At 37.8% G+C, this 26,896-nt stretch overlaps 2 protein-coding genes across 2 annotated transcripts; both read right to left on the reverse strand.

The window, feature by feature from the left end:
* Positions 1-1,365: 1,365 nt before the first annotated feature.
* LOC128031612 (intron Large complex component GCFC2-like) lies at positions 1,366-8,309 on the reverse strand. Its single transcript, XM_052619926.1, is given in 13 exon segments — positions 1,366-1,561; positions 2,072-2,138; positions 2,316-2,392; positions 2,482-2,603; positions 2,839-2,976; positions 3,303-3,426; positions 5,472-5,655; positions 6,695-6,798; positions 6,929-7,026; positions 7,121-7,271; positions 7,469-7,629; positions 7,741-7,842; positions 7,915-8,309. Coding segments are annotated over 10 exon segments (963 nt in total). The 5' UTR covers positions 7,155-7,271; positions 7,469-7,629; positions 7,741-7,842; positions 7,915-8,309; the 3' UTR covers positions 1,366-1,546.
* Positions 8,310-9,689: 1,380 nt separating this feature from the next.
* On the reverse strand, positions 9,690-18,418 carry LOC128031762 (14-3-3 protein zeta/delta-like). The gene is made up of 6 exons (XM_052620151.1): positions 18,311-18,418; positions 16,612-16,994; positions 12,810-12,933; positions 11,517-11,680; positions 11,330-11,425; positions 9,690-11,021 (listed from the first exon to the last, which is right to left on the reverse strand). The coding sequence occupies exons 2-6, from the start codon at positions 16,903-16,905 to the stop codon at positions 10,962-10,964; spliced, it is 738 nt and encodes a 245-aa protein (XP_052476111.1). The 5' UTR covers positions 16,906-16,994; positions 18,311-18,418; the 3' UTR covers positions 9,690-10,961.
* Positions 18,419-26,896: the final 8,478 nt, after the last annotated feature.

The following is a 26,896-nucleotide window of genomic DNA, read 5'->3' on the forward strand; positions in this document are numbered from 1 at the left end:
TGCATGTTTGCGCTAACCATTTACCATATTTACTGTAAGCTGAAATTAAATTGTAAGGAGTAACAAGTACTATTGTTTTCTTCAGAAAGTAATACCAGTCAGTTTAAATTGTCCTTGAGTAAAGCATAAATCCACCAAAATACAATATTACGTAATCAACGTTGGGTTTAATGCATCCTTGTCCAATAAAAATATAAATTTCTTTTAGAAAGAAAAGGTCCAGACATTTGTATGGTAATGAGACAATGAGGTAGTAAAGGTGCAACATTTTAAATGGCTTTCCTACTTGCCGGTCAACGTAGGTATCTCTGAATACCTCTGTGTACCTGGTTTGCACAGACATCATCAGCACGTTCACGCACGCTGTGCAGACAGAGCTAGAATGGCAGACAAACATCAACAACCCAGTCTTCATTCTTGGTATTGTAGTACTTTTTTAAAGTTTTCTCACTTGTGAATGGCACATGATGTAGCCCAGTAGTTCCCAATTCCAGTCCTCGCGCACATATTTTGCAAGTCTCGCTTTAACACACCCGATTCAGATTACCAACTCATTAGAAGTGATCTACATGAATAAACTGTGTTCCGATCTATATGATCCCTACACAGTGTTCATTGCTTCCTCCTCCCTGAGCAGGGGTTTACTTCGCTTCGGAACATGGACTGGAATTGGGAACCACTGATGTAGCCTATTGTAGTAATGTTGTCTCTGGTATTCTGGTCTGTGAGCATAAATGCTTTCAGGGGGCGTGGCTTTGGACTGTGATTGCAGGTAGGGTGGGACGTTCACTTTCAGTGCTATCAGGTTAATGTTAGCATTTCCCAAGATCTCCTATTGCACCTTTAATACAATTATGTGGCCATGATTGCTGCTAGAACGTAACTTAAATGTAAGCTGCTAGTATGCAAGTACTAGAGATAGTAATACTGCTTCTATAGAAAGTACCACTAATTACATCACTGAATCAGTGGATCTCTGTACAAATGCAAATGACAGTGAATTATTGTAACAAGTTTGCAAGAGAAGCATCAGTTATACTGATGGCAGGATAGCTTCTCAGTTTCAAACATCTGCAAGAGTATTTTCTTGGAAGGGCGAGTTACTTCACAACAGGATGAATGTTACATCTTGGATTAAGCTAGTAATATCTGAATTACTCGAAGTCTGGGAAACAGCTCTTTTGGGATAAACTGTATGTTCCAGAGACATCAGACCTTAATATATGTAGCATCCATAAACAGGTACAATGAGAACCATATATCCATCTATAAAAATAACTACATCGTGGAATAGTAAAATAATTATTTTTTTCTCACTGGAATAAATGACAGTTCTGACCAAGGTAAAGGAAAATGAAAACCATGTGGACCAAAATAAAATTGTATTCACTATACATACATATACATAGTGACTTGGCACCTTAAAACATGGCCGACACAACATGACTGCTACTGGAGAGCTTTTAACAGATCCTCACAATGACATTTTTCTGTTATAGACTTAATACTGTCGTGTGCCTTTATGTTCTTCAGGACAAACAGCACATCAGATAAAAGTTTCCTGAAAAAAAAAAACAGCATTAGAACTATTATAATAAATAAATAAATTGTTCGGCTCACGCATATACCTTTACTGTTTGGGTCATTATTAAACTCTGTTTCCGACATGCGCTGTATACAGTAGACTAATCACAACAGACTGGGCCATTGGACCAATCAGAGCAGAGTAGCTTCACGCAAAGGAGGGGTTTAGAAAGACGAATTTTCGGGAGTCGAGAAACCTGTTGTTGCAGACTCCCAAAACCAAATTATGAACCCTTTAACCTGTTAGCCAGCACCCCCAATTTAGGGACTCACAGCTGAAAGTGCTCTACCTAACTTATAATTGTAACGATCATTGTAACAATTTCCTACTTGTTACAAACATAATTTTACATTATAAATGTATTTACTGTACTAAATTGAAGTGTGTATTAAACTTACTGACCCTAAACCTTTGAAAATTATAAGGAAACAGCAAGGGCATGTTAATAGTCACAGTCACAACATGACCAGAAGTGAAATGTCAAACCTTCACTGATGACCAAAACTGCTTGTTCTTAAACTGGAACCGTGGGGACTGTTTATCCTCTAAAAACCTTAGCAAAAAGCAAAATTCTTGATTGGACACAAGACACAAGTATTTATTAACTGATTACAACAGCCTGATAATCACACACAAACATCTGAATGCAATAATTATCAAGCAAAGCACACAAATCGTTTTTTTTATGTTAATCAAAACATTAAAAACAACAAATCCAGATAAAACTTACTTTTTTGGGTACAGTGGAACAAAGACGTCGTTGTCTACTGCACTCCTTAACCTCTGAATAACAGCTTCTACAAAGGCCTGCAGGATGAAGTCACAAGCTGATTATATTTACTGACCTTATATCCATGAAGTTAAGTCTGGAGTTATAATGCATTATAAGACAACACCTTGACAAGTTTGCTTTGTTCACTATCAAATACAGAATAGTCATCCTGTGTTCTCTTGCACAGTGTCGTGAGGGTTTGAGACTGCTGCGCAGACAGAGGATCCCACACCAGCTCCACAAAACCTGCCCAAAAGAGAATTAGTTCTGGATCTCATTCTGCACTTCTGAACGAATGCTGCACAGACACCAATCAGAGAGCCAGAACAACACGTTCTGATATGCTTTGTAGTAAATTAAATTCAAAAGCATGGTTTTAAATTATTCTTTGAAACGTTCTTTTCCCAAACTCAATGTAAAATGCAGCAGGCTGGTGGCTGTTATAAACCTGTTAATGTAACTATGTGCAAATGACAGTTACCTTGAACCTTAGAAAGGATTGTCTTCTCAATTATGATGGGCAGCGTCGTCTTATCCATGCTCTCTGATTCTTCACAACCCTGAACGTGACAGAACCTCTCAACAGCAGATTACCCCAGCAATGCCTCAAAGTCTTCACCTGCCTACAGCAACAACAAAAAAACATACAGTGAAATACATTTAGATATAGTAGTAATCAAAAAGATTGAGAAGTTGATAGACCGATATAAAAACAAAACACTGGACATTAAAAAGTATTTTAAAATGAAATGGACTGATGATCCAGTGATGTGAAACAAATCTGAAGAGGGAACGAGAGTTCTGGAAATAAGGGCTATTCAACGAAACTATTTTTGTATATGAAAACATTTTTATTCATTGAAATTGTCATTTGGTTTTAGGACTGTAATGATATCAGATTTTCATTGCATGATTATCATGACCACAGTTCAGTTGTAATCTTACAGGTTAACTTCTGAATTTGTGAGGACTCCTCTTTTAGTGCTTCTGTTCTCTGACTCAACAGCACCTCTGCCTGGTCAATATAGAGACTGTGCATGTCCAGCTCAACTGAGTTTATTAAAGCCATCTGAAAAATAAAGCACACCACTATACTACTTTCCCAGACAGCAAACAGTTTTGGCCCCGATCCGGCCCACATCTGGCCCGCATGGATTTCACGTGGGCCAGATGTGGGCCGAATCTGGGCCAACACTATGTTGCTGTCTGGGTTATAAACAGTGTTGGGGAGTAACTAATTACATGTAACGGCGTTACGTAATTTAATTACAAAATTAATGTAACTGTAATTAGTTACAGTTACTAAGAAAAAATGAGTAATTAAATTACAGTTACTTATGAATTTTTTAACGATTACAAAGGGGATTACATTTGAATATTTACACACATCCACATACAGATTTAACTGATTTCTTTCCCAAATTGCACTGACTATTCTAAGACATACGCCCTAATAATTTCCGGGATACGGAAACACAGTCTGGTTCGTAGAATCCAGTCAGAAAAATGGAATGCCTAACGCGGACGGAATATGCCACATTTTGGATGATTAAATCAAAAGTAGGTCAGTACACTTGAATCAAAACATGACATGGACTGGTGTCTGTGAATATCAAGCCCCCAAAATGCAATATATGACTCCTGCACGTTCTGCGTGTCAGTTGAAATCACGCGCGGACTGGACACCGGGAGAACCGGGACAATTCCCGGTGGCCTGCCAGCTTCCTCAGTCTTCCTCAACTTGTCCCAATATTTTAATATCATTATTGTATAATTGCCTGCCTATTGTACTAAAGCGATCATTTGCGAATCCGCCATTTGATAATTAAATCTCTAATAAATCTGTTAGTCGTGACTTCGCGCGCTCTCGGCGCCTCCGCCAAACGGTGGCCAAAGAGTGGACTGTGGAAGCGCACAGCTGGAACAGAGAAGCAGAACTACTGTTCAGGGTTTCAGGTCAGTTTCATCTGTAAAGATGCTTTTTTATCTTTGTTATTTTTTTTATTTTTTATTTTTATCAAGCAGCAGCACGTTGTTCATCAGTCATCACTCAAAATATATAAAGGACATCATTATTATCTGTTGTAATGTTACAGAAGTAATTTAGTAATTTAAATGGTTACTATTGTTTAACTGTGGTAACCAAAAATTTAAAATTATTTTACAAATGTATTTATTTAAAAATAAATACGAATCCATTTGCAAAACAAAAAAACATACAAGGTTATTGTACTTTTATATAGGCTAATAAAAGCATGGTAAATTTTTGTAAGGGAAAAACATGACTCGTGTACAGTATTAGGATTTTTCTATAAATATATTGTAGTATTGTAGAGTATTGTATTGTAAAGTACAGTTTTGTTCAATCTTGAGTATTAAGATGGATAACGGGGCAAAATAATGAGACTGAAGAGAAAAATGGAAGTGAAGGTGCTGTTCAGGAGAGAACTTTTAATTATTTGACATGTCCCCATATTAGAGATTTAAACCTTTTTTATGTCAGGTCCATACAAAAAAATAGTATTGTCCATGAATTTGTTTGTATGAGTTTGAATTTTCCATTCTGATTTTTTTTCCCAATCTGCCCCTCCTGTAAATTAATGGCAAAGACATGGTTTCATTTACTACACATAGGCCTACTGAAGCTCGCAGTGTTTTCAACCTCTGCCGTCTCAATATATGAGTACACGAGCACATACACATAATTTCTAGAACTGCTCTGTCACTTCATGCATTTTACTTATTTTGAGAAAACTATCATCATATCATATATAAAGAGACAGCAGTTTAAAAAAAAAAAACAATGTTTCAGGAGTTTATTAAACAGCATATGACACATGCTTATTAGATAACTGTATTTGAGTTGATATATATGCTTTTATTTATTATAATGTTCACAAATTTAGAAAAGTAATCAAAAAGTACTCAAAAGTAATTAGTTACATTACTTTAATAAAGTAATTGAAAAAGTTACACTACTATTACATTTTAAACAGGGTAACTTGTAATCTGTAACCTATTACATTTCCAAAGTAACCTTCCCAACACTGGTTATAAACTATATATAGTTATATTAAATTACGTACGTACATGGTTAATTTAGCAAAGTTCAACCTTCTCAGACAGGCATTCCAGTAGGTTCCGGGAGAACACATTCATGGTACGGTAGAACCGCAGCTGCTCTTCTGTGGTATGGCTTTCGAGGCTCTCCAATGAGCTCCTGGCAATTTCCATATCCAGTTGCATCCTCCTTAGCTCTGCCTCCCGCGCCCTGTGCACCTCCCTCATTGAAACTAGTCTGAAGCAAAATATATTTTTTATTCTTGTGTGTGTGTGTGTGTGCGCGTGTATACATACATTTATATATATATATATATATATATATATGTTAAAAAATATCGTTATTATCTTGACGAATTATTTAAAAAAGCAGCTAATAAAACAAAATGTTACAAATAAAGTGCAGCACTAGCATGCAATGACTGGCAAAATTACATATTATTCAAATACATTATGTAATATGCCTATACATAATGTGAACATAACCAACTTAAGTACATTATGTATTACAACAAATACCTCCAGAGGGCGCCAACGGCCTGATGTTTAACTTTACATCATGATTCAAATCCTTGCTTAATGTTTTCCAAATGACATTTAAATCCATTTATTTGCAACATTTTGTCACATGCAAACTTAGAGCAAGGTTTTAAAATTTTAATTTATTTAGAAATATGTTGATGTATTCTCCTGTGATGGCATAGGTTTATAAATAATTTACTTTAACAAATCTATTGAGACGTTAAGAAACCCAAACATAACATATACAGAGGAAGAGTTTGTCCACCGAGCTGCTGAGATGGAGAAGTGCTTAACGCTTGTGAATGATAACAGTGCAACACAAAGACTTTACATGCATTCCCAAGTGCACGTGTTTGGAAACCCAAACCAAAAGCACATGCAATAAAGACAGAATATAATGCAAGGACTTTAAGAGGTTTTTACCACAACCCAACTTTATACTAATATACTTGTATGAAACAGCTTTTCACCTTCGAGTTTCATTGTCACGTTTAATATCGCAAAATCTTGTGTACTCCTGAAAGCCAGGTGAAATGGTTCTGTATTTATATTGCACTGAATTGCATCAAACATAAATTAGCTGCGATTTCATAAACACTGCCTTTTAAAAATTCAAGTACCTTTGCATAAATATGGCTGTTTTCCAGGACTTAAATGTCAAGAAGTCCAATTCATTCACTTTAAGCACCTTGTACGAACCCTGTATAGATATATAAACTATCAAATGAATCCATTCCTGCAGCTCTGCAGCTTACTTTGCAATGATTCTCTTCTTAATGACATCAATACTGACTGTTGGAAGTGTTTTGGGGATGTTCATTTTCTTCTGTCGGGCTGGTCTAGGAGCCTGGCATTCCTTCTGAAAATACAAGGAAAGGTCCTTGAAACACTTTGGGAGCAGTGTGTAATAAAAAGCAGGTTAAAGTTAAGTTATATACAATGGCTAAAGGAGATTAACTGAGCCTTCATGTTACAGCAGAGGGTCTCACTTGGTGTCTTCTGACTCCTTTTCTTATCTGCTGTTCTTCCCACATCTGCTGGTCTTCCTCCTCCTGGTTATCAGAAAAACTCTCATCACTATCACTCGCTACAGAACACAAACACAGAACAGACAGAACATGTCATCTATCGCCCAACTACTTAGTGTCTTAATATACACAAGTAGTATCACAGTTTCTCACCCATCTTCTCAGCCATTCGCTCTCTCAGAGTCATGTGTTTGGATGCAAACTCGATTCTGCGCTCATGATCGTCCGGCTCATTGTCACTTTTTTATTCTCCGCTGCTCGGACCTTCTTCCTGTACTCTTCCAGGAGTGTGGGGTGAATCTTTCTAGCATCAGGAATGATGACATTAACAACCAGACTTAAGAGTTAGTGAGTAAACGGTGAAAATTGTAATATTTTTTAAACTTAACTATTGTATACTTTTTTTTTTTTTTTTACTATTGCTTTAACTCTCTGGACTTTGGTGTAATGATGAACTCTGGAGGGTTATTGGTTGATTAGAGGGAAATGAAGCAGTCAAACCTCTTTTTGTTTTTAAAGACCCAGATGAACTTGACATGGAAGAAGATCATCGTCGTCGTCATCATCATCATCATCATCATCGCTGTCAGGAAGAACGTCTTCAGCTGAGCCTCCAGAATCACTGTCAGGCTGCACACTGACATCCTTATTACTCTTCTGAACTGAAATACAAATGTATTATTGATCATAACGGTCACTGGCAGATGAACAGCATGAATCTGCAGAACTGTGCCGTTAATGTTACTCCAGTTACTGTAAAACAGCAGACACACCTCGAAAGCTTGGCAACGATGCAGGAGAACCTTCTTTTCTCCGAGCTTGGAACAAAACCTCTCTTCTGACCGAAAGTCTCACGGTATAACTCTCCACGGTGGCTGTAAGAGTCAAGTTTCTTCGTTAAAACCGATATTATTAGCGCTTAGAACAGGTTATAATAAAATACTCACCGTCTCTTTCGTCCAGAAAGCTGAGTGTACTGCTCTTTGACAGCTGTCTGATGTCTGTGCACTGGAGCGCAGTGACTGAACGCTCGTCATCAATATGCTTTCTTTTCCTGCATCACCGCCGCCGATCTTGTCATTCTCGTCCTCATCGTAGACATTATATATCATCACTCATCACTGGATTCCCTAGTTCTCTGCAGAGCAAACGTTGGCGTTTATCACCATGTGGGTGTTTTCAAACTGCTGGGTGTTTCTGAATCATGCAATCTAAATGATCCCCCTTACCCAACCCCACCCCTAAACCTAACGTCACTATTACATCAACCAATCAGGTATCATGGTGCAAAAACACCTTGATCTAGTAACTCCCATTACTTTCCTGCATTGACCTATACTCATAGACATCATGCCTATACTTGTTTTCATCATTTTCCTTTGCCTGAAATCTTCTTCTTCTTCATTGGATTTTTACGGCAGTTGGCATCCATAGTGTTGCATTACTGCCATCTGTTGTCTCACGCTAGCGTACTCGTTTTTTCATTTTATTTAAACCCTTCTTTCCAGTCCATTTCTCCTTAGAAAATTAAATAAATATCTCCCTCCTCGGTCATTATTTCCATTTGTTACTATATTTCTAACACTATATTCTAATATACCTATTTCCCGTAGATGATTCTTGAACTCTTGCCTTTATAGTATATATTTCTTACATGACATAAAGATGTGATTAATTGTTTCCTCCTACTGACATTCATGACATAATCCTGTTGGGAATACGTAAATTAATCTCACAACTAATTTAAGAGTTATACTATATGAGTTGTCTTCAAAATAAGAATTCAGTTGGCAAGGTAATAGCTAGTGTACTATTTGGGTAAATGTTATGAGTAAATAAATTAGGAAGTAGCATTTCCAGTATTTTTATTATTATTATTTGTTGTTGTTGTTGTTTTGTTGTCATATTATATGAGGTGCAGTTAGTCTTAAATAATAACTAAACATAACTGAAAATGTCATATGGTGTGACTGTCTAAAGCATCGTTCAATAAATTACAAATTTATAAATTAAAAAAACATAAAAAACATAGAATTCTAAGAGCGTTGGAACTTGATACATTTCCTCACTGAAAACCATGTCCTCTTTTGTATATCTAGGTTTTAAATCGGGCAATTACTCTGACAACTTTAATAAGTTGAAGGACCCCATTCAAGGTCATGTTTACTTACAGAAGGCCATGTTAGGTTTCGTCTCAGAATTGTTCAAATATTCAATTTTTGAACCACTATAAAAGTCCTTTGGTGCGATACCACTAAATTATATATGTTTAATTAAAAACTGTATGTTAAACGTCATAATAATGGAAAATTATGCAAATGTGTCTTGCTAACTGCTAATGATATGTTAGCTAGAAATAGCAAGGTCATGAACTGACACAAAAGGCTGAAACACATTTATAACTGATATAACTATTCTAACAATTCTATGGGTGACAATTTTATCCAAGAACACAGATGAGTTTGTTTCTTCCTGACTTTTGTCAGTGTATACGATGTTACTTTATAAAATATAAACAAATTTAGGTTTGGAGGATTGAGCTGGACACCACTTTTAATTATATGTTTGAAATCAACAAAACAAGACATTTGTGCAAATAGACTTTGAACTTGCAACCTTACAGTGACTTAAATAGAGCTCTTTGGGCAACTAGTCCAAGTCTCCAATGTTACTTCCACTGTTAAAAATGAGACCAAGAAAAAGAACCCCACAAGCCAGCAAACTGGTTTATAAAATGTAATTAAGCATGTTACATAACATACATAGGGCACAAAATATTTTCACAAGGCTTTTGTGAGACTAAAATTCATGGGAAATTAAAAAAAAAAAAAAGAGAGAGAGAGAAAAACAAAAATCACATACACAATAGAATAAAAGACAAAAAGGAGAAACCAAACATGTAATAGTGGTCAAATCTATAATGACACTCTCTGGACAACCACACACCTGTGCACAATGTGTTGAAAAGTACTGAACAGAACTAACATTGGCGATTGATTCTCATTCGTGTTCTGGAAACACACCGGCCCACAGCACAGATTCACCACAAGCAGTCAGAGACTCGTTCCTGGTTTCTATCATTCATAACATGCGTTATGTGAAACAAGTTTTTAGAGTGGGTCGTTTATAGGTGGACCATCGAAACCATATTACCGAACTGTGCCACAGATCGTATCAGAATTGGTCTGCATGCTAGTGGGGTACTGCTAACCAAACAGCTTCACTTTTAACATAGCATTACTAAACAATCAAAATAAAATATGCCCTAAGTCGTCTTACAAATCGTTTTAATTTCTATGGATGATTTCCATAAAATAAAAGCAAGGGAACACTAAACAGACCAAAATCAAGTGAAAAACAGTAAATATATTATTAAACTGTTCATAAACCGAGGACCGTCGGATACTACATACCACTGCAGATGCTAATTTTTCCAAGTAAAATGCTGTTTGAAAAATGTCCATATTGAACTATTTAAAGCGTGTCTGATCACAGGTTTCAGTGGAAGTGCACGACCCGTGGTAGTGCTGAGGTGACACAGGTAAGAGTGTTAAAATACAACATACAATAAGTGTATACGGTTATCTAATATTATGCTTTTAATATCCCTGCAATTACTTTTTAGTCCCAGACTTACCTGTGATGAAATGCATGTCCTTATTTTTTATTTATTAATTTATTTATTTTCCATTCACTATTACTTTAAGATTATGTTTGTATAAAATGACACTAGTCATATTTTTCTACAGCAGAAACTGCACATTATGAAAGGCCAAGACAAACAAACTAAGGAACAGGGTTTCACCCCAGATATCTTTCTTTTCTTGTCCAAAAGCTGCACTGTGAAAAGACTCATTGATTTTATTTTAATTTTTTTCATAAACAGCTCTTCATTAATCATGGGTTTGATTTTTACTGGAGGAATTCTGGCATGGAGTGATAAGGAATGGAGATGTGTAAAAAGGTCGTTTTCTTTGTTGAAGGAGCTTATGGTCTAGTTCTCTCCTCCCTCGCCTGCTTCTGCCTCATCTGGAGCGTTGTCGGATGTCCATAACTGACGAAAGAAGAAAATATGACATGGTCAGTACACATTCAGTATTATTTTAGTATTCGTTATATACTGGTATAGTTTTTATTAAAATTTCCATCTAGCCTTTTTTTATTTTATTAATTATTATCTTATAATATTATTTAAGCTATATTCTAATTTTGTTAGAGTTTGTTAATGGTAGCACTAAAAACAATGGTAATTTTCTCCTTGACTGAACTCTTAAATTGCATCACACCTGTATATAAAACCATAACTGCCCAAGTTTGCCTTGGAATCACCTGTGAAGATGGAATGTCTCTGCTGTTACTTACTGTGAGGTTGTCTCTCAGTAGCTGCATGATAAGAGTGCTGTCTTTGTAAGACTCTTCATTCAGCGTATCAAGCTCAGCTATGGCCTCATCAAATGCCTAAATTGATACAAACCACATTCTTAAAAACAAATGGAAGTGCATACATCATAAAATGGAAGATACAGCAAGCATGGCCATTAAAAAGTACCTGTTTAGCAAGGGCGCAGGCCTTTTCTGGAGAGTTAAGAATCTCGTAGAAAAAGACCGAAAAGTTAAGGGCCAGACCCAGACGTATGGGGTGTGTGGGCTGCATCTCTGTCTTGCTTATATCAAATGCATTCTGATAAGCATCCTGAGAGTTCTCTATGGTTGCTGTAAAAAAAAAAGAAAAATACTTGGTTAGGCTCACAATGCATATTAGGTACAATAATGTCAAAGAAGCACTCAATAATAAGTTAAAGCTTTAGGCCAGTGCTGATTTACTAAATCTTACTTTCATTGATCTTGTACATGCATTTGTCTTGCAATTTTTTGTTAATACTGTTGTTGCAAATTGTGATTTAAATATTACATTATCTAGCTTGCTAACATAAATGTAAAATGTCGAAAATGCAAGAAAAGTTCGAGTCTCATAATTTTGAATGGCAATTAGAAATATTTAGCATCTTCATAGGGAAAATTGCAATTACGATGAATTCAGGTAGTTACATTAGTTTGATCTTTTTTTTTCCAACAAATAAAAATAATTTATTTTTTTGTGAAAAATTAATTAAAACTAGAAGTAGAATAAATACTACTATAAATATAAATATTTTAATTGTAATAAACACTATGTATATTTGCATGTATATATTATACATTTTTTTATTTAACAAATAAATTGCTAAGAAATAAAAAACAAAAATAATAAATATTTTTTTAATATTTTTTTTAATCCTAAACTAGAAATAGAATAAATACTACTATAAATATAAACATTTTAATTGTTAGAAATACTATAAATATTTGCATGTGTATATATAATATATTTTTTTTTAATTTAACTAATAAATTGCTAAGAAGAAATAAACAAAAATAATAAATATAATAAATAATACTAATATTATAAATACTTTTAAAAAATGATACTATAAACTACATCTTACAAATGTTTTATTGCATATGTTTTTGTGGTGGGGCCAGTGAAAATGTTGGCAACAAAAAGAATAAAATAAAATAAAAAATACTTACTGTTGAGGCACACAAACCTACACAAAGAAACGCTGCTAAAACTAGGTCAACCCAGAAATATAAATATGAAATCACTAATATGAGCCAAAAAGAATTTGTTGGTGAGAATGAGTATCTGTATTGAGCAGATAATGATCAGCCTATACTCAGACACAAGACAAACTTCCCCTTGTTTAGATGTTTCCAGTTACATCATACCAAGGAAAGTCCAGTTCTCCATTTTACAGAAATGTGTGTAAAACCCACAAAACCAGCAGCCAAACATTCTTACATTTCTTGTCGTCTCCTGAGGCCACTTCAGCAAGGTATCTGTAGTAGTCGCCCTTCATCTTCAGGTAGAAGACTTTGCTCTCAGGATTTGTGGAATTCTGGATTAAATATTTGTTCAGCAGCTCCTGTAGAAGAAGAGTAAAAGAAAGAAATGAAATGGAGGAAAAATACAGGCTAAATATCAGCTCATCCTCCTGTTAGTGCCAGTCCCATGCAGACTCGAAGCAGTTTTAAGGGATTTCCCTCCTTCATTTTAGTCCAGGATTAAGTTTAATCTCCATCTCAGAGACTAGCCCCTAGCTAAAGCTGAAGCTCCATCTCTGCATCCGTCTAGCCATCTACCAGTAATCGGTTTCAGGGAAAGCAACAGCTTTAAGGCACGGGTAAATACCAGATTAACCACCGCACCAAGGATGAGACAGATTACCACAGAAAGGCCAACACAACATCATGAGGTATGACCCCCTCCTTACCACGCTATGGTAAGATCAGGTCAAAAAATGCACCATCAAGAGCTTAATATTTCTCTCCATATACTTCACCATTACAATAGAAATCATAAGAAAACAGGAAACATGCTGAACTGGTAGGAGGTTTGCTCAAATCGAGTATAGTCCAACATTTCAATGCTCACTCAGTGATTAAAGGGATAGTTCACCCAAAAATAAAAACGGAGTCAACAATCACTCACCCTGAATGACTTACTTTATTCTGTGGAACATATGTTTTTGGCCTTACAATGAAAGTCAGCTGACTACCATTGTAAAGTATTTCAAAACAACTCCTTTTGTGATGAGTAAATGACAGAATCTCTCTTTATGAAAGGCCTGTAAATAATGTTTAGTCTCGAGGAGTACAAACTGCACCCAGAGGCTTCAAAACAGACAAAACCAGAAGTGTTTGAAAAATTCTCCGACGCGAGAGTCTGTTTCTTCTTGCTCGCCCGAGTAGAAAGGCCTGCCAGAGCATTTTTCCCATTCTTCACACTTGTCAGGGATTCTCAGCACAGAGATGCCAGTCACTGATGACCGATCCAGAGAAACAAGGTCACATATCTGACCTAAACATTTAGAAGCTTCTGAGAAGACTGAAAGCAGAAACTGAGCATCGACCATCTTTTTATTAGGACTGTCAACTAGTCTATCATCATTGTTTAAGCTTTAATATTTTTAGTATTGGTGCTAAAACTGGGATGAATTTACCTCTCACTGAGGGTTTAGTGAGCAAACAGTAAGTAAGTTCAGTAAGTTCATGCCAGCTACAGTTAAAGTGGTGGATTTGTAACAAAAGAACCACATTAAAACAATATATTTCAAGATAATTATTGTCAGACGCTGGATATCTTTAGTTGTTGATCATGAACACATACAGGTGAATGTCTTTATACATTCCCGTGATGTTCAACAAATATAAATGAAAGGTAAATGCATGAAACAGTAGCAACTGGTTCCCTACTGAGAGTGTGAGAGCTGGCAGCATGTGGCAGGCTGTCTGGACAGGTGGGGGTGTGGAACAACCTTGATCCCAGAGCAGATTCAACAGTGAGATGAGTCACAGACACACCCTCAGTCATCACAGACGAACTGAGGAGTTCTCTCGCTAAAGCCCTGCAAAGAAACCGGCCATGACTCACCGCTTACATAAGTTTAGACCGGACTACAGCAAAACCACTGATAACAGCCCCACTGATTTACCAGAAAGACAGTGGCTGATTGTGAATATTGTGAATTTCCACAGGAAGCACTCTGTGGAAGACATTGATTATAATGCTGGAATGAGAGTATATTTGGTCTTCGTACATGATGTAACTACAGAAAAACTCTTTGGTCATTTTTGAGCAAGATAAGCTAACGGTCCAATCAAGCTAAGCTAAAAGTGCTCCCACCGGACCCTGCGATCTGCTGAATGGATTCGAAAACGGTAAAACTCAACTGTTTAATTGGAGAGTTGGAAAATTAGCTTCTTTTTTTTTTTTTTTAAGTGGAGTGTTCCTTTCAGAAAAATGGATATTAATTTTGAGATTTGCTAAAGTTTACATTTAAATTATTAGTAATAGTTTAAAGATTAAAAACACTAATAACAGTGTTGGATGTGTATAAACTAGATGAAAGATCCAATTAATATCCAATACTGAACAATACTGATAATTATCATCCAATGCTAATAAAAAAAATTAATCTTATTCATAATTATCAACTTTACCTATATCTCATATGATGTCACTAAATTTTATTATGTACATAGGTGGCTTAAATAGTACTAGCATCTAACATTGTAAAAAAATTAATAAATAAATAATATATATATATTAGGAAACCACTACATATTGTACAGTACTGTTGTACAATACTATATTTAGCAATTATCTATACAACACCCATAAAACACAGTCCAATGGTAAAGAATTATGGTCTTCTATGAATAGACCGCAATAAGACCCTCATGTTACCATTTCAGCTCTTTCTGTGAGAAAATATACCACAGCTTCCATTTTTGGAACAAACCTCCTTCAGGCAACATTAAACATTATTGCATTTATTTAAAGAAACAAAGTGTCAGAGTGGATAATGCTGAATTATTCCACCAGCTGAACACTGAGAATAAGGAACTGCATAGCTCACTATTACCCAGCAGGCAGTCAGAAAGCGTTACAGAACTGCACCCGAATGCACCTTCACACACATCCACTGCTGAACTTTGAACATCTCATCAAGTCAGCGCTATGATTTGATTATATAAACAAACACTTCCTCCTGTGAGAAGTGTCTAACACTTCACTTTATACATAATACCAATTTGATCAAGGTAGGTTTGCTATACAAAAAGGCATTAAATACAAACTGCACAACTTCTAATTGGACTCATCACTACATATTCTAGATATAAAACGAATGAGTCGGTGACTCTCCTTGCGCAAGACTGTGCATGCTCCCTTTAATATAGGCACCGTCATCTCCAGCGTGAGCCAAAACTGGGCTGCTGTTCCATCAGAAAAGAGGACACATTCTCTACAATGTTATGTGTAACACACATGTGGTGAACACATACTAATATGACACATACATATGAATAAAGTCAAACAACAGCAGTGCATACATTTAAAACCACACTCTTCCTTTTCATTAATTCAGCAAAGACCAGATACAAAATGGCACACACACACACACACACACACACACACACACACACACATATATATATATATATATATATATATATATCAATCCTACAGCATTGACATGTCATCCTTGTAGTATTTGCATACTAATTTGGATTGGTATTTATTACAGACTAGTGCTGCACTATTTGGGGGAAATATATTTAATTGAGAATAATTATATAAAATAATAAAGGTGATCTCAAAATAAAAATATCTGTATTATATTAAACCATCAGGATGTTATTTGGGTAAAACACTGCAAGAAGCCCTTGAAGCCTCTCTTCAGTTGACAACAGTTGTTTTATAAGCACTTGCCAGATATTGTTTAGGATGGCACATTGCTTTCCCAAATGCATAATATAAGTGATCCAAACACAGAGCACATGAAGAGATGAGTTTGTGTTCGGAGCAGCTTTTCCTGCTGAAAACCCCAGCTCATGAGCTGCTTATGTGCAAATTAACACAGTGTCACGCTTAACTCTAAAACATGCAAGACATTTAATTCATTGATATATCACACTAAGCCATATTCCTTAATTATGACTGGTGTTTTCTTTCTTCCTGTTCATCCATTGCTATTGCATATTATTTTATAAAAAAAGTTAGCACTATTCTTTTACATTGTATGAATGTTTATACTCACCAACACATCGTTGCAGATCTCCCGCAGTTCAGTCTCCACTTTCTCCCGGTATTCCTTCACCATCTGCAGTTTCTTGTCGTTTCCTTCAGTCTTCTGCTCGATGCTGGAGATGACCCTCCAGGCAGACCTCCGGGCACCCACCACATTCTTATAGGCGACAGATAGCAGGTTTCTTTCCTCGTTAGACAGTTCGGTCCCAGCTTCAGTCACCGCCTTCATACAGGTCGCCATATCATCATAGCGCTCGGCCTGCTCGGCCAGCTTCGCCTTCTGGATGAGCTCTGTTCTGTCCATCCTGCTGCTTTTCTTTAAGTCTGTGAGTGTTTCTAGGTCTATGGGACACTCGACTGATCAATGGAGCGGAGTAAACCACTGCTTAATCCCTGGAGAGGCCGAGGAGGAAAGATAACGACAGTCAGACTCCATATATTGATTAGAGAATAGTGTTCAAGAATCATTTATGCGAAAAGAAATCATTCTGTTCACTACTATTACTATACATTGGTGACCATACATTGGTGAAATGTGTGGCTACTTTCATGGCTTCAAAGACACAAGAATTTGAATCCAAGTTGTGGAGCATTTCATCCGTAAAAAAACACAATTTACTGAATGAGTCAATGTTTTGATTCGGATCTCTAACAGTGACGTCTTGTCATGAATGAACTGGGATATCTCAACTCTTAAAAGAACAAAACCTGTCAACAAAATGATTCAATGAATCGTTTATATCAAAAGACAAATATGTCGCCACCTACTGGCGTAACGATTAGAAAGAGTCACTGAACAAATCTTTTAGATGAATGATTCAAAGGATTCGAATCATTGCAAATACTCAAAATCTCTATCACCCTTAGATAAAGCCCTTCCGTGTGAATCTTACACTTTCATTCGCTACAAAATCTAGTGAGTTGACTACCAAAACAGCATTTTGGGGCGCGTTACGTCCGATGCTGTCTAGATAGGCAACACAGATCCACGGATAAGGGTGTGTGTGTGTGTGTGTGTGCGTGTGTGTGTGTGCATCTTAACACATCTTTGTCAGTGCGATCTGTACAGCCCTGCCCTGTTCAATAAAACGTGCATGTCTTCAAAGTGGACCCATTGTCTTAACTTCATCTTAAACGCACAAAATAGGACACAGTAGTTCAATTTACCGATAACAATCATAGAGTCAATATTAAATCAATGAAATCCAGCCTGATTTCCGTTGCAACGAGGTTACAAGGTGTTATATCTCAGCAGTCAGATATGCATAGTACCATATATTACCATACATTTTAGTTTACCAAAAATAGCTCTATTTAAATCAAATTCTAGCAAAATAGAAACAAATAAGCATATTTTTAAAAAAGCATTTACAGCGATCTTACGACCCGCCTTTAACAGCGATGGGTCTCGTCGTATCCAATATATGCTAATATTTTAAGACAACAAATGTATAACAGATAAGCAGTCGGGAAATACAAGTGACCCATATCGCAAGTAAATAAATGTTTACTACATTGTAATAAGCAAATCAACCTTTTCCTGATCGATATGGACGCAGTTTTGCAGCCCCTCCTGCCTCTCAACCGACCGCGCGGTTATAACAATTACGCCTTTCACTGAAAGATTATAAATAGTATATAACAATATAAGCTTGTATAATAAATAAATACAAAACTGTAAAGCTAAAATACGTTGGATTACATCTCACCTCTCGATCAATGGTTGACTCCACCGGATTGATAGCCTGTGAGCTTGGATGGCTAGGAAAAAAACGTAGTAGAGAAAGACAATCGAAAGTGTTACCGTAGCACGTCGCTAATCCCGCCTGTCAGCCAATCAGATCCCGCGCTTCCCTCCCATCTCTCTTTTAACTTCAGATGATCATCCAATAGCTGGTTAGCGCGGGGAATGGAGGCGGGCCGATACGAAAGCGTTCGGTTGCCCCGTAGACTCGGACTTGTAGCCACGGGGTTTCCTCCAATTAGTGCACGGGGGATGACGTCACTATTGCTATGGTGATTCCCCCTCCTCCTACTCATCCCCAGCATCACCATCAGCATCATGATAGGGAACTGGATGCAGCAGCAGCAGATCTAGCCTACCTACCCAGACCCAAATGCCATCTCTCTAATTAATCAGATTTCAAAGAGAACTGCTTTGGTTCTCTCTGCTTTGGGCTAGCTGGGTCTATACAAGATGTTTTTGGGTTTTGCAAAAATGTGCAGTGTTCAGATCTTAAATTAGAAAAAGATGTTGTAATCCCAGCACAGATGTAAAGAGAAGGACAGAATTCCGAACATAGCAATAATAAATACACTTTCCCAAACTAAAAAGTAGGAGGCTGTTCCTCATTGTGAATATAACCATGCCTTAAGGACACCCTGACCAACCCATTTAACTGTGACTATTCACCATTGGCATTTTTGCATTTATATAAAAACTAAAATACTTCATATTAATGTTTTGTCTGTTACCATATCATGGATTCACACACTGATCCAAGGTTTGGGGTCGGTATGATTTTGTCTCTTATCAAAAATAAAAAATACAGTAAAAATAGTCAAATATTATTAAAATTTGATATATTTTAATGTAATTTATTGATGACAAAGCTACATTTCGCATTAACCCAATTTTTTGATTGGCAGCAAATAATACAGTTTTAAAATTTGTAGAAACAAAGAAATATTAATACATCAAATACAACAGAGAAAAACTCATTAGCCTGACCATTCCTAGAGCCTAAAACCCAGAGAGTTCCCATTAGACAACAGGCATTTTAACTTTGTTGAAGCATGTTTTACTCTCCACAGTCAATTTCCTGTGAGTTTACTTGGACTGAGTAATTGGGTGGAGCTGAATGTATGACCTATTTTGACATCCTAGCTTTGTCTGAACAAGTTAAAGTAGCCGTCCATTTAAACACACAATAACTCACATAAGTGACTATAGTTAGTAAAACATAGTTGGTATACATTTTGTTGAAATGATGTAAGACTTCAGCTAAGGACAATCAAGGAGTAAATTAAACAGGTAATTTATTATCAGATATAAAAAAAGGGGGGGGGGGATTTTATCATTACTTTAGACAACTCACACCCCACTCGGCTTTCAAGCAGAAGCTCATCTATTTTAGAAAGAAGCAGGATTTAATCTTCTCACACACAGTCTGTATGGGCAAAGACCAGGCTCAGCTCATAGATGAGAAGGCTTGTTTAATGATGTGTACTAAACTCCAGCAGGTCATGTCGTGTCTTACATCCTCACACACACGACCTACAGGTACATCACATGAAAATGTAGTTTGTTTATATATATAGTCCCTCAATTGTCCTCAGAGTGAAAAGATGGATCTCAAAATCTTACAGTCGCTGCTGGAAAGGGTTCAGAAAACCAAAGAATGTGCAGGAGCTGGAGGATCTTTCTGAAGAACAACATGCAGTTGAACTGTTTAGGACCAACAAGGGAGTCATAAACAACGATCACAAAACATAAAAACTGTCCTGTATCATCCAGGAAATGACACAAGAGTATTAAGATTTAAGACTAGGTAAACTTTTGAATGGGGTCATTTTCATAAATTCAGTTATTATTTTCTCTTGTGGAGAATATATAAACATCCGCTATGTGAAATAGCTCATTAAAGACAGTACTAAATAAAATATTAACATGCAATTTTCATGATCCCTTTTATTTTGTTAAAATTATAACCATTTTGCAGGGGGCGTGTAAACTTCTGTGCACAACTGTGGCATGTGATTGAGGTGTGCTGTGTTGGTGAAGGAAGCAGCAGAACTGAGCAGTCTGTCAGTGATGGTGCTGTCACTGTAACTCACAGGTCATGCTTCTACGGTCACACTGCCTGAGGGGAATCAATATGTGGCGTCAGTGCTCTGTCAGAGAGGAACAAAGACATACGCCGACATACAACAAAGTCCTGCAATGGCAGTATGCGTGTGTAGGACACATGACTCTGAACTCATCTATTGTTGTAGGATACAGAAAGGCTTAAAAGAGACCAGACGGAAAACAAGCGTTTCTGTCTGTACTAACTCTTCCCTCAAAGACCAGCACATTCCGGTTGATGGCTGTCCTCTGAGACTGCAGAAGGTCTATTAAGACTGTTTTTTAAGCCTGTGGTCTTAGAGATCCATATGCAGTAGCAGCTACATGGAGGTAAAGCTGTTCCACATGAAATGAACCACATTAAATCTACCCACCATAACCAAAAACACCTAGCTATTCTGTATTTAAAATGTCAAACACATGGTCAGTGTTGCACTTCACCCCGTCCGAACTTCCTCCATCCTATTAAATCCTATTAAACAAAATCGTTTACATTTCTAGAGTTTCCCACAGTAACGACACAAGCAGGCACTGGTTCAACGCAGTCATCCATCTTCACTTAAATTAGATTCGGTTCTAATTACCATATGAAAAATACAATAACCTTGTCTCAGTGGATACATCAAAGCCCCTGCTGAAAGTGCTCAAACCTGGAGAGCTGATTACCTTATTGCTTTGCCTCTGAAAATGAGGAGACCGAGGGGATGTGCTGTAGCAGTTACGTAGGTGGGTGGGCTCGGGGAGTTGTGGAGGCAATCTGATTGAATGAGACGAGGGTGTATTTTGTACTCTGCATGGCTGTGTGTGAGTGTGTAGGAGTGAAGGAGGTGTAATTGGCCCTTGGCAGCCTAAATTTCTGTCCTTTCACCATTGTGATCTTTATTGGTGAGCATGTAGCATTGGATCCACTACTGCACAGCTTTAACACAGCAACAAAGAGATCCTTTCTTTTCTTTTTCTTGCATCATTTGTTCATGTTATAGCCAGTTATTACTTTATTTACTTAATGCACTTTACTTTCTTCCCTTTGTGCACATTACTAATGTATACTTCATTAAAAAAAAAATCTTGTGCTCATAATATTTTATACAAATGTTTTATACAAATATATATATATATATATATATATATATATATATATATATATATATATATATATATATATATATATATATATGCCACGGGACAAAAACTGTAGATGGGACTTTTTTATCTGACCATTCAGACTTTTTTTCCTTGAGTTCTGAGTTTAGATATATTCTGAAAAAACAAATTTAGAGCTGTGAGATATAAATTATTTCAAGAAAAAAGTCAGAATTGTATGTTTGTCTCACAAAACTACAGATTGAAGTTCATAATTTGTGTATTCCTGCCCAGGGACATTAAGATCAATAGAGGGGTGGTGGCTGACAAATAAATGGGAAATCTGAGTGCAGCACACAGAGAAAGAGTACACCAACACTGTAATAACACAAAGGATGAAAAGCTGCTGTTCTTTAATTTATTACCTTTAAACATTGTGTGTTGATGTGCAAGGAATGCACACACAAGGCTTGCATTCTGTAAATCTATGAGTCCTGCCCTATAAATAATGCACCCACTAAGTGCAAAATGCTCAAAGGACCTTCACCACACAACTACACATGTTTATGCATGCATGTGGGCATGTTTGTGCCAGTGTGTGTTTGCATGTGCTATCTTAGGCTTAGTCTTAATGGTTCCTTTATGCTTTTTGCATTGAATTCATTCTGTCCCTGTATCTCGCACACTTTGCATCCATCTTATACACCTTCACTGTTAGCAAATCTCTTTCTCAGCCTTGCACAAGGCATTAGTGAAAGTTTCTCTTGATGTTAAAGGTGTGATATTAGCGTCAGTGGTATTTTTTTGCCTTGTTCAAACCTGCCTATAGCTAGACTGAGTCACAACCAAGAGCTCAGTCAGCTCCAGTTGTCTCTTAGTTATCATGGATATATTTTCGTACTGTTTCCATGGATGTGTATCACCTCTCCATTTGAAGAGATGGCTGGATGGAGACATGAGAAGGATATGGATTATAAAGAGGCACAAACAGATCGATAGTTTGTTTGAAAAGCTGTTTCCATAAGAATCCATTTATTTATAGGCAAAATCAGAGTTTCAATCTCAGTAATTATCATATTGAGTAACACAGGCATATATGGTAGCGTGGTTCTGCCACAGAATAAAAATAAATAAGCTAATTCCGATTTTTTTATTGCACAATTCTGACTATGAGTTAATATCTCACAATTACTTCATAATTTGCATATCATGCAAAATAAATTGCGATTACGTAAACTTGCAGTTGTGAGAAAAGGTCAAAGTTGCTAGTTTATATTCCACAGTTCTGCCATTATAACTTGCAATTTCAAGTTCTTTTCATGCAGTTCTGTGGAAAAAAGTCAGAATTGTTAGATAAAAAGTCAGTTATTAAATATTTTGTTCATTGGCAGAAACAAGCTACCATTGGCATATACCTATCTGTGTGGTTCGGAAAGATTAGAATTTCCCATTGACTCATTTTGCTGAGATGGGAGATCATTGTGTCTCTAAACAATTCAATTAATAGAGCTAATGTTAGCAAAGTGAGATGTAGATGGGCAAAGAGCGGTTAGGAGAACGTATAGATAACTAGTGTGAGGCAATAATCTCTGCTCCCGTTGCAGTGTGGAGGTGGAGAGCTGTTATGTAAGAAGTGGGTGTCCTCCTACTATCTGCTGTAGATTTCACTGCTCAACTCTGCTGTGTGGGATGAAGTGCTTTTGTCCCTTTTCACTTCTCTTTCTCTTTAGCCTTCCCACCTCCTCTTTCATACTTACTTTCTTCTAAACTCTCGTGCTAAAGGTCATGGCTGCATTACGTAAGACACACACACACACACACACACACACACACACACGCACACACGTAAAGCACACATATGTACAAACGTCTTCCTGGGAGGAATTTTTGTAGTGCTGTGTCAGCAACAATGCTATGCAAACTGGATACTTCATAGCAACCAGTTTCAACTGAGAATAGAAATATTAAATATAGAACAATTTGCATTCAATTTTTACATATTTTAAGTCTGTTTGCAAAACTAAAACGTCTGTTCATTGTTTGGGGCACAGAGAGATTAATTGTAAATTCTCCAATAGTATATAGTTTTATTGTGTTGCTATACAGTTGCTTGGGTGTTCTGAGTGGTTGCAAATTATGTAAAATAAAGCTGAAGTCTATTCAATTTTAAGTCATGTGCTCAATCACTGCTGAATAACAGTATCTCTTTACAGTGTACAGTTGCTTCCTGTGAGGAAATGCAGGGCCCTGACTGCAGATTTAGGGTGTCTCACGAGGCCTCTGGCTGAGGTGCCAGTGACTCAGGAGAACTCAAGCACACCCGCCTATTAAATTCACATTCAAACTATTCACTGATTGGAAATCTAACGACTGTAGTGAGAGAGAACAGCAGCAGGCTAACAGGTGTGGCTGTGAAATCATAGGAACTTTACACTCCATTATGTTTTTATCACCCCTTACGATAATTGTTCGGTTCACTCTGCTTCCTTTCAGATTATTAGACGTGCATCTGGATCACCACAGGAATCCTGTCATATGTGATATTGTGAGGTCAGGGTTTTGCTGGTTAGCGTGACCCTGTTAGAACTGCTGGAACTGTATGTGGCTGCAAAAAGCATTCTCCAGTAATAGCCATAGAAAATCAGCAGTGTATTGTGATTTTTTGCTGTTGTTTGCAAGCAACATATTAATCATCCATTTTTAACCAGTACTGGATTCTCTTGTCATAGTGCAAAATAATGACTAGTGCCAGGGCCCACTAGAGTGCCTCAGGATGACTTAAAAGTATCTAAATGATTTAAATATTATTAATATATGAAAGTGATCAAACTCTAATCTGAACTGAATAAAATAATAATGCAATATTTGCAATATAATGCATCTTTTTACAAGATGTAATATATGTCTCAGGTGTCCCCAGAATGTCTGTGAAGTTGCAGTTCAAAATACCTCATTGTTCATTTATTATAGCATTTTGAAAATGGCCATTTTGGGCAAGTGGAAGCAAAAACATGTCATTTTCATGCATGTATCTTTAAATGCAAATGAGCTGCTGTTCACACCCACTTTTCCGGGACATGGCTTTGCCTTTACAGCTCATTCCACAGATACACTGCCAAAACAAAAACATATAATTTTGATTATCATGTCTATCGTGCTGAAAACTTATTTGCATGCATTTTAAAGCCATATCAGAGTACGGTAAACTTCTGATATTTGTTTTCTGAGTACATGCGCACAGAAGTGAAGTGAAGTGAAGTGAAGTGAAGTGACATTCAGCCAAGTATGGTGACCCATACTCAGAATTTGTGCTCTGCATTTAACCCATCCGAAATGCACACACACAGAGCAGTGAACACACACACACACACTGTGAGCACACACCCGGAGCAGTGGGCAGCCATTTATGCTGCGGCGCCCGGGGAGCAGTTGGGGGTTCGATGCCTTGCTCAAGGGCACCTAAGTCGTGGTATTGAAGGTGGAGAGAGAACTGTACATGCACTCCCCCACCCACAATTCTGTCCGGCCCGAGACTAGAACCCACAACCCTTCGATTGGGAGTCCAACCCTCTAACCATTAGGCCACGACTTCCCCAAAAGAAAGCAGCTGTCACATGGCATCCCACATAGCAAACGGACTTGGCCCACATGTGGCCTCAAGGTGCCACTGCTGGCCTCCTGTCGGCAATGGCAATGGCCAGAGCTGGGCCACGTGTGGCAATGATGGCACGGCAGGGATCCGGCGAACAACTTGAGGGCCGATTGTTGGTGGGAGGAGTGTGGCCAAGATCAGTCCAGTGATATGTGACCCAAATCAGGCTAAGATCTGGCAGCATATTATGTCACCCATGATAAACAAGATAAATACAATATTCCATGATAATGGTTAAATGATCACATACATTTTAATGAAGTGCAGTATTGTTAAAATGTAGTCTTTGTAATGCTCATTGGCTCTCGGCGGTTTCGTCAGAGATTGCGACATGCCGTGTTTCCGGTGATGCTGAGTATCGGCACCAATAATTAAACCTGTTTTGGCCAAGATCAGGGCCAGCTAGGGCTGATTAACTGGCTGAGATTCGGGGCGGTTATGGCCAATGTGTGGCCCGAGTCTTTAATCCAGTTCTGGGCCACTTCCGGGCCGTTATTCTTTGCGGTACTTGGGGCGAGGGAAAAGTCATTGTGTGGCCCAGATCTGGCCCAGAAGACATTTGCTATGTGGGATGTGAGCACCCAACTAAGTTCTGTTTCATGCCTTATTGCGCTTAAACTGTCAAAAACACATAAAGTTATGTCAAAAACACACACAATTTACATAAACAAAGTCTGTGTAGTGGGCGGGGACTGTACAATGTGGCTTCACCTTGTACAGAGTCTGCAAACGGCTTGTTCCCAGATGCTGCTTATGTCACGGTTGGGTTTGGGAAAACACAAAGAGAGGGTAGATCCAAATGCAGGTAAGGGTTTTTATTTAAACAGAGGGGTAACTACAAAAATAAACAGTCATGAGAGACAAACGTAACCAAAAGAGGGAACCGGATGAAACGGGGAACTCGGAAGAATGAGAAGGTAGAGGAAGTCTCGGGGGAACGAGAGCATGAGACACATAGGGTAAGGACTCCATGAAGACAACAGAGAAAGACAGCTCTATATAGGGAAACTAATGACAGAGTATTGTCAACACCTGTGCGATTCTAATTGGAGTGCAATTACTGTGAAGACACAACCAGACTAGCGGAATTAAAGTGCCTATGGTGAAGTGCCTAAGGGGAAGTGAGCTCATTAGGGAACACCCAGGAAAACAAAGACTGGCAGCGTGACATTACCCCCTCCCTACGGAGCAGCTACCAGATGCTCCACCTAAACCCAGGAAAACCCCAACAGAAAAAGAGGCAGGAGGGAGGTGGAACGGCGGCGGACCAGGGGGAGGGACGGAGGAACAGAAAACAGGGACAGGAGCAACCAGGAGGAATGGAAAGGTGCAACACAAAACAAGGAGTCCAGGAGGGAGGCGGACAGGTGGAGGCTCAGGGGGAGGGAAGGAGGGCCAGACTAAACTAAAAGGAACAGACAGAAACAGAACTCAAAAAACACAAAACATAAGTCCATGAAGGGCATGTTGAGGCGTCCACCAGGACGGAGCAGATGACCACCACATCTTTGTGGTCGAGGCCGGAGTCCACCAGGGCGGAGCGGAAGACCACCACGGCCTTGTGGTCAAAGTCAAAGCCCTCCAGGGCGGAGCGGAAGACCACCACGTCTTTGTGGTCGAGGCCGGAGTCCACCAGGACGGAGCAGAAGACCACCACGTCCTCATGGTCACCGCCGGAGTCCCCCAGAGCGGAGCGGACGACCACCACGTCCT

Source organism: Carassius gibelio, chromosome A17 (assembly GCF_023724105.1).
Source record: "Carassius gibelio isolate Cgi1373 ecotype wild population from Czech Republic chromosome A17, carGib1.2-hapl.c, whole genome shotgun sequence".
NCBI lineage: Eukaryota > Metazoa > Chordata > Actinopteri > Cypriniformes > Cyprinidae > Carassius > Carassius gibelio.

Bases quoted from the DNA above. Each gene is read 5' to 3' on its own strand.
- LOC128031762 (XM_052620151.1), bottom strand. From the start codon at position 16,905: ATGGACAGAACAGAGCTCATCCAGAAGGCGAAGCTGGCCGAGCAGGCC. The intron at 12,934-16,611 runs GTGAGTATAAAC...CTTCTTCTACAG, and splicing joins AGATCTGCAACGATGTGTTG to GAGCTGCTGAACAAATATTT. The intron at 11,426-11,516 runs GTACTTTTTAAT...GTATCAATTTAG, and splicing joins CCTGCGCCCTTGCTAAACAG to GCATTTGATGAGGCCATAGC.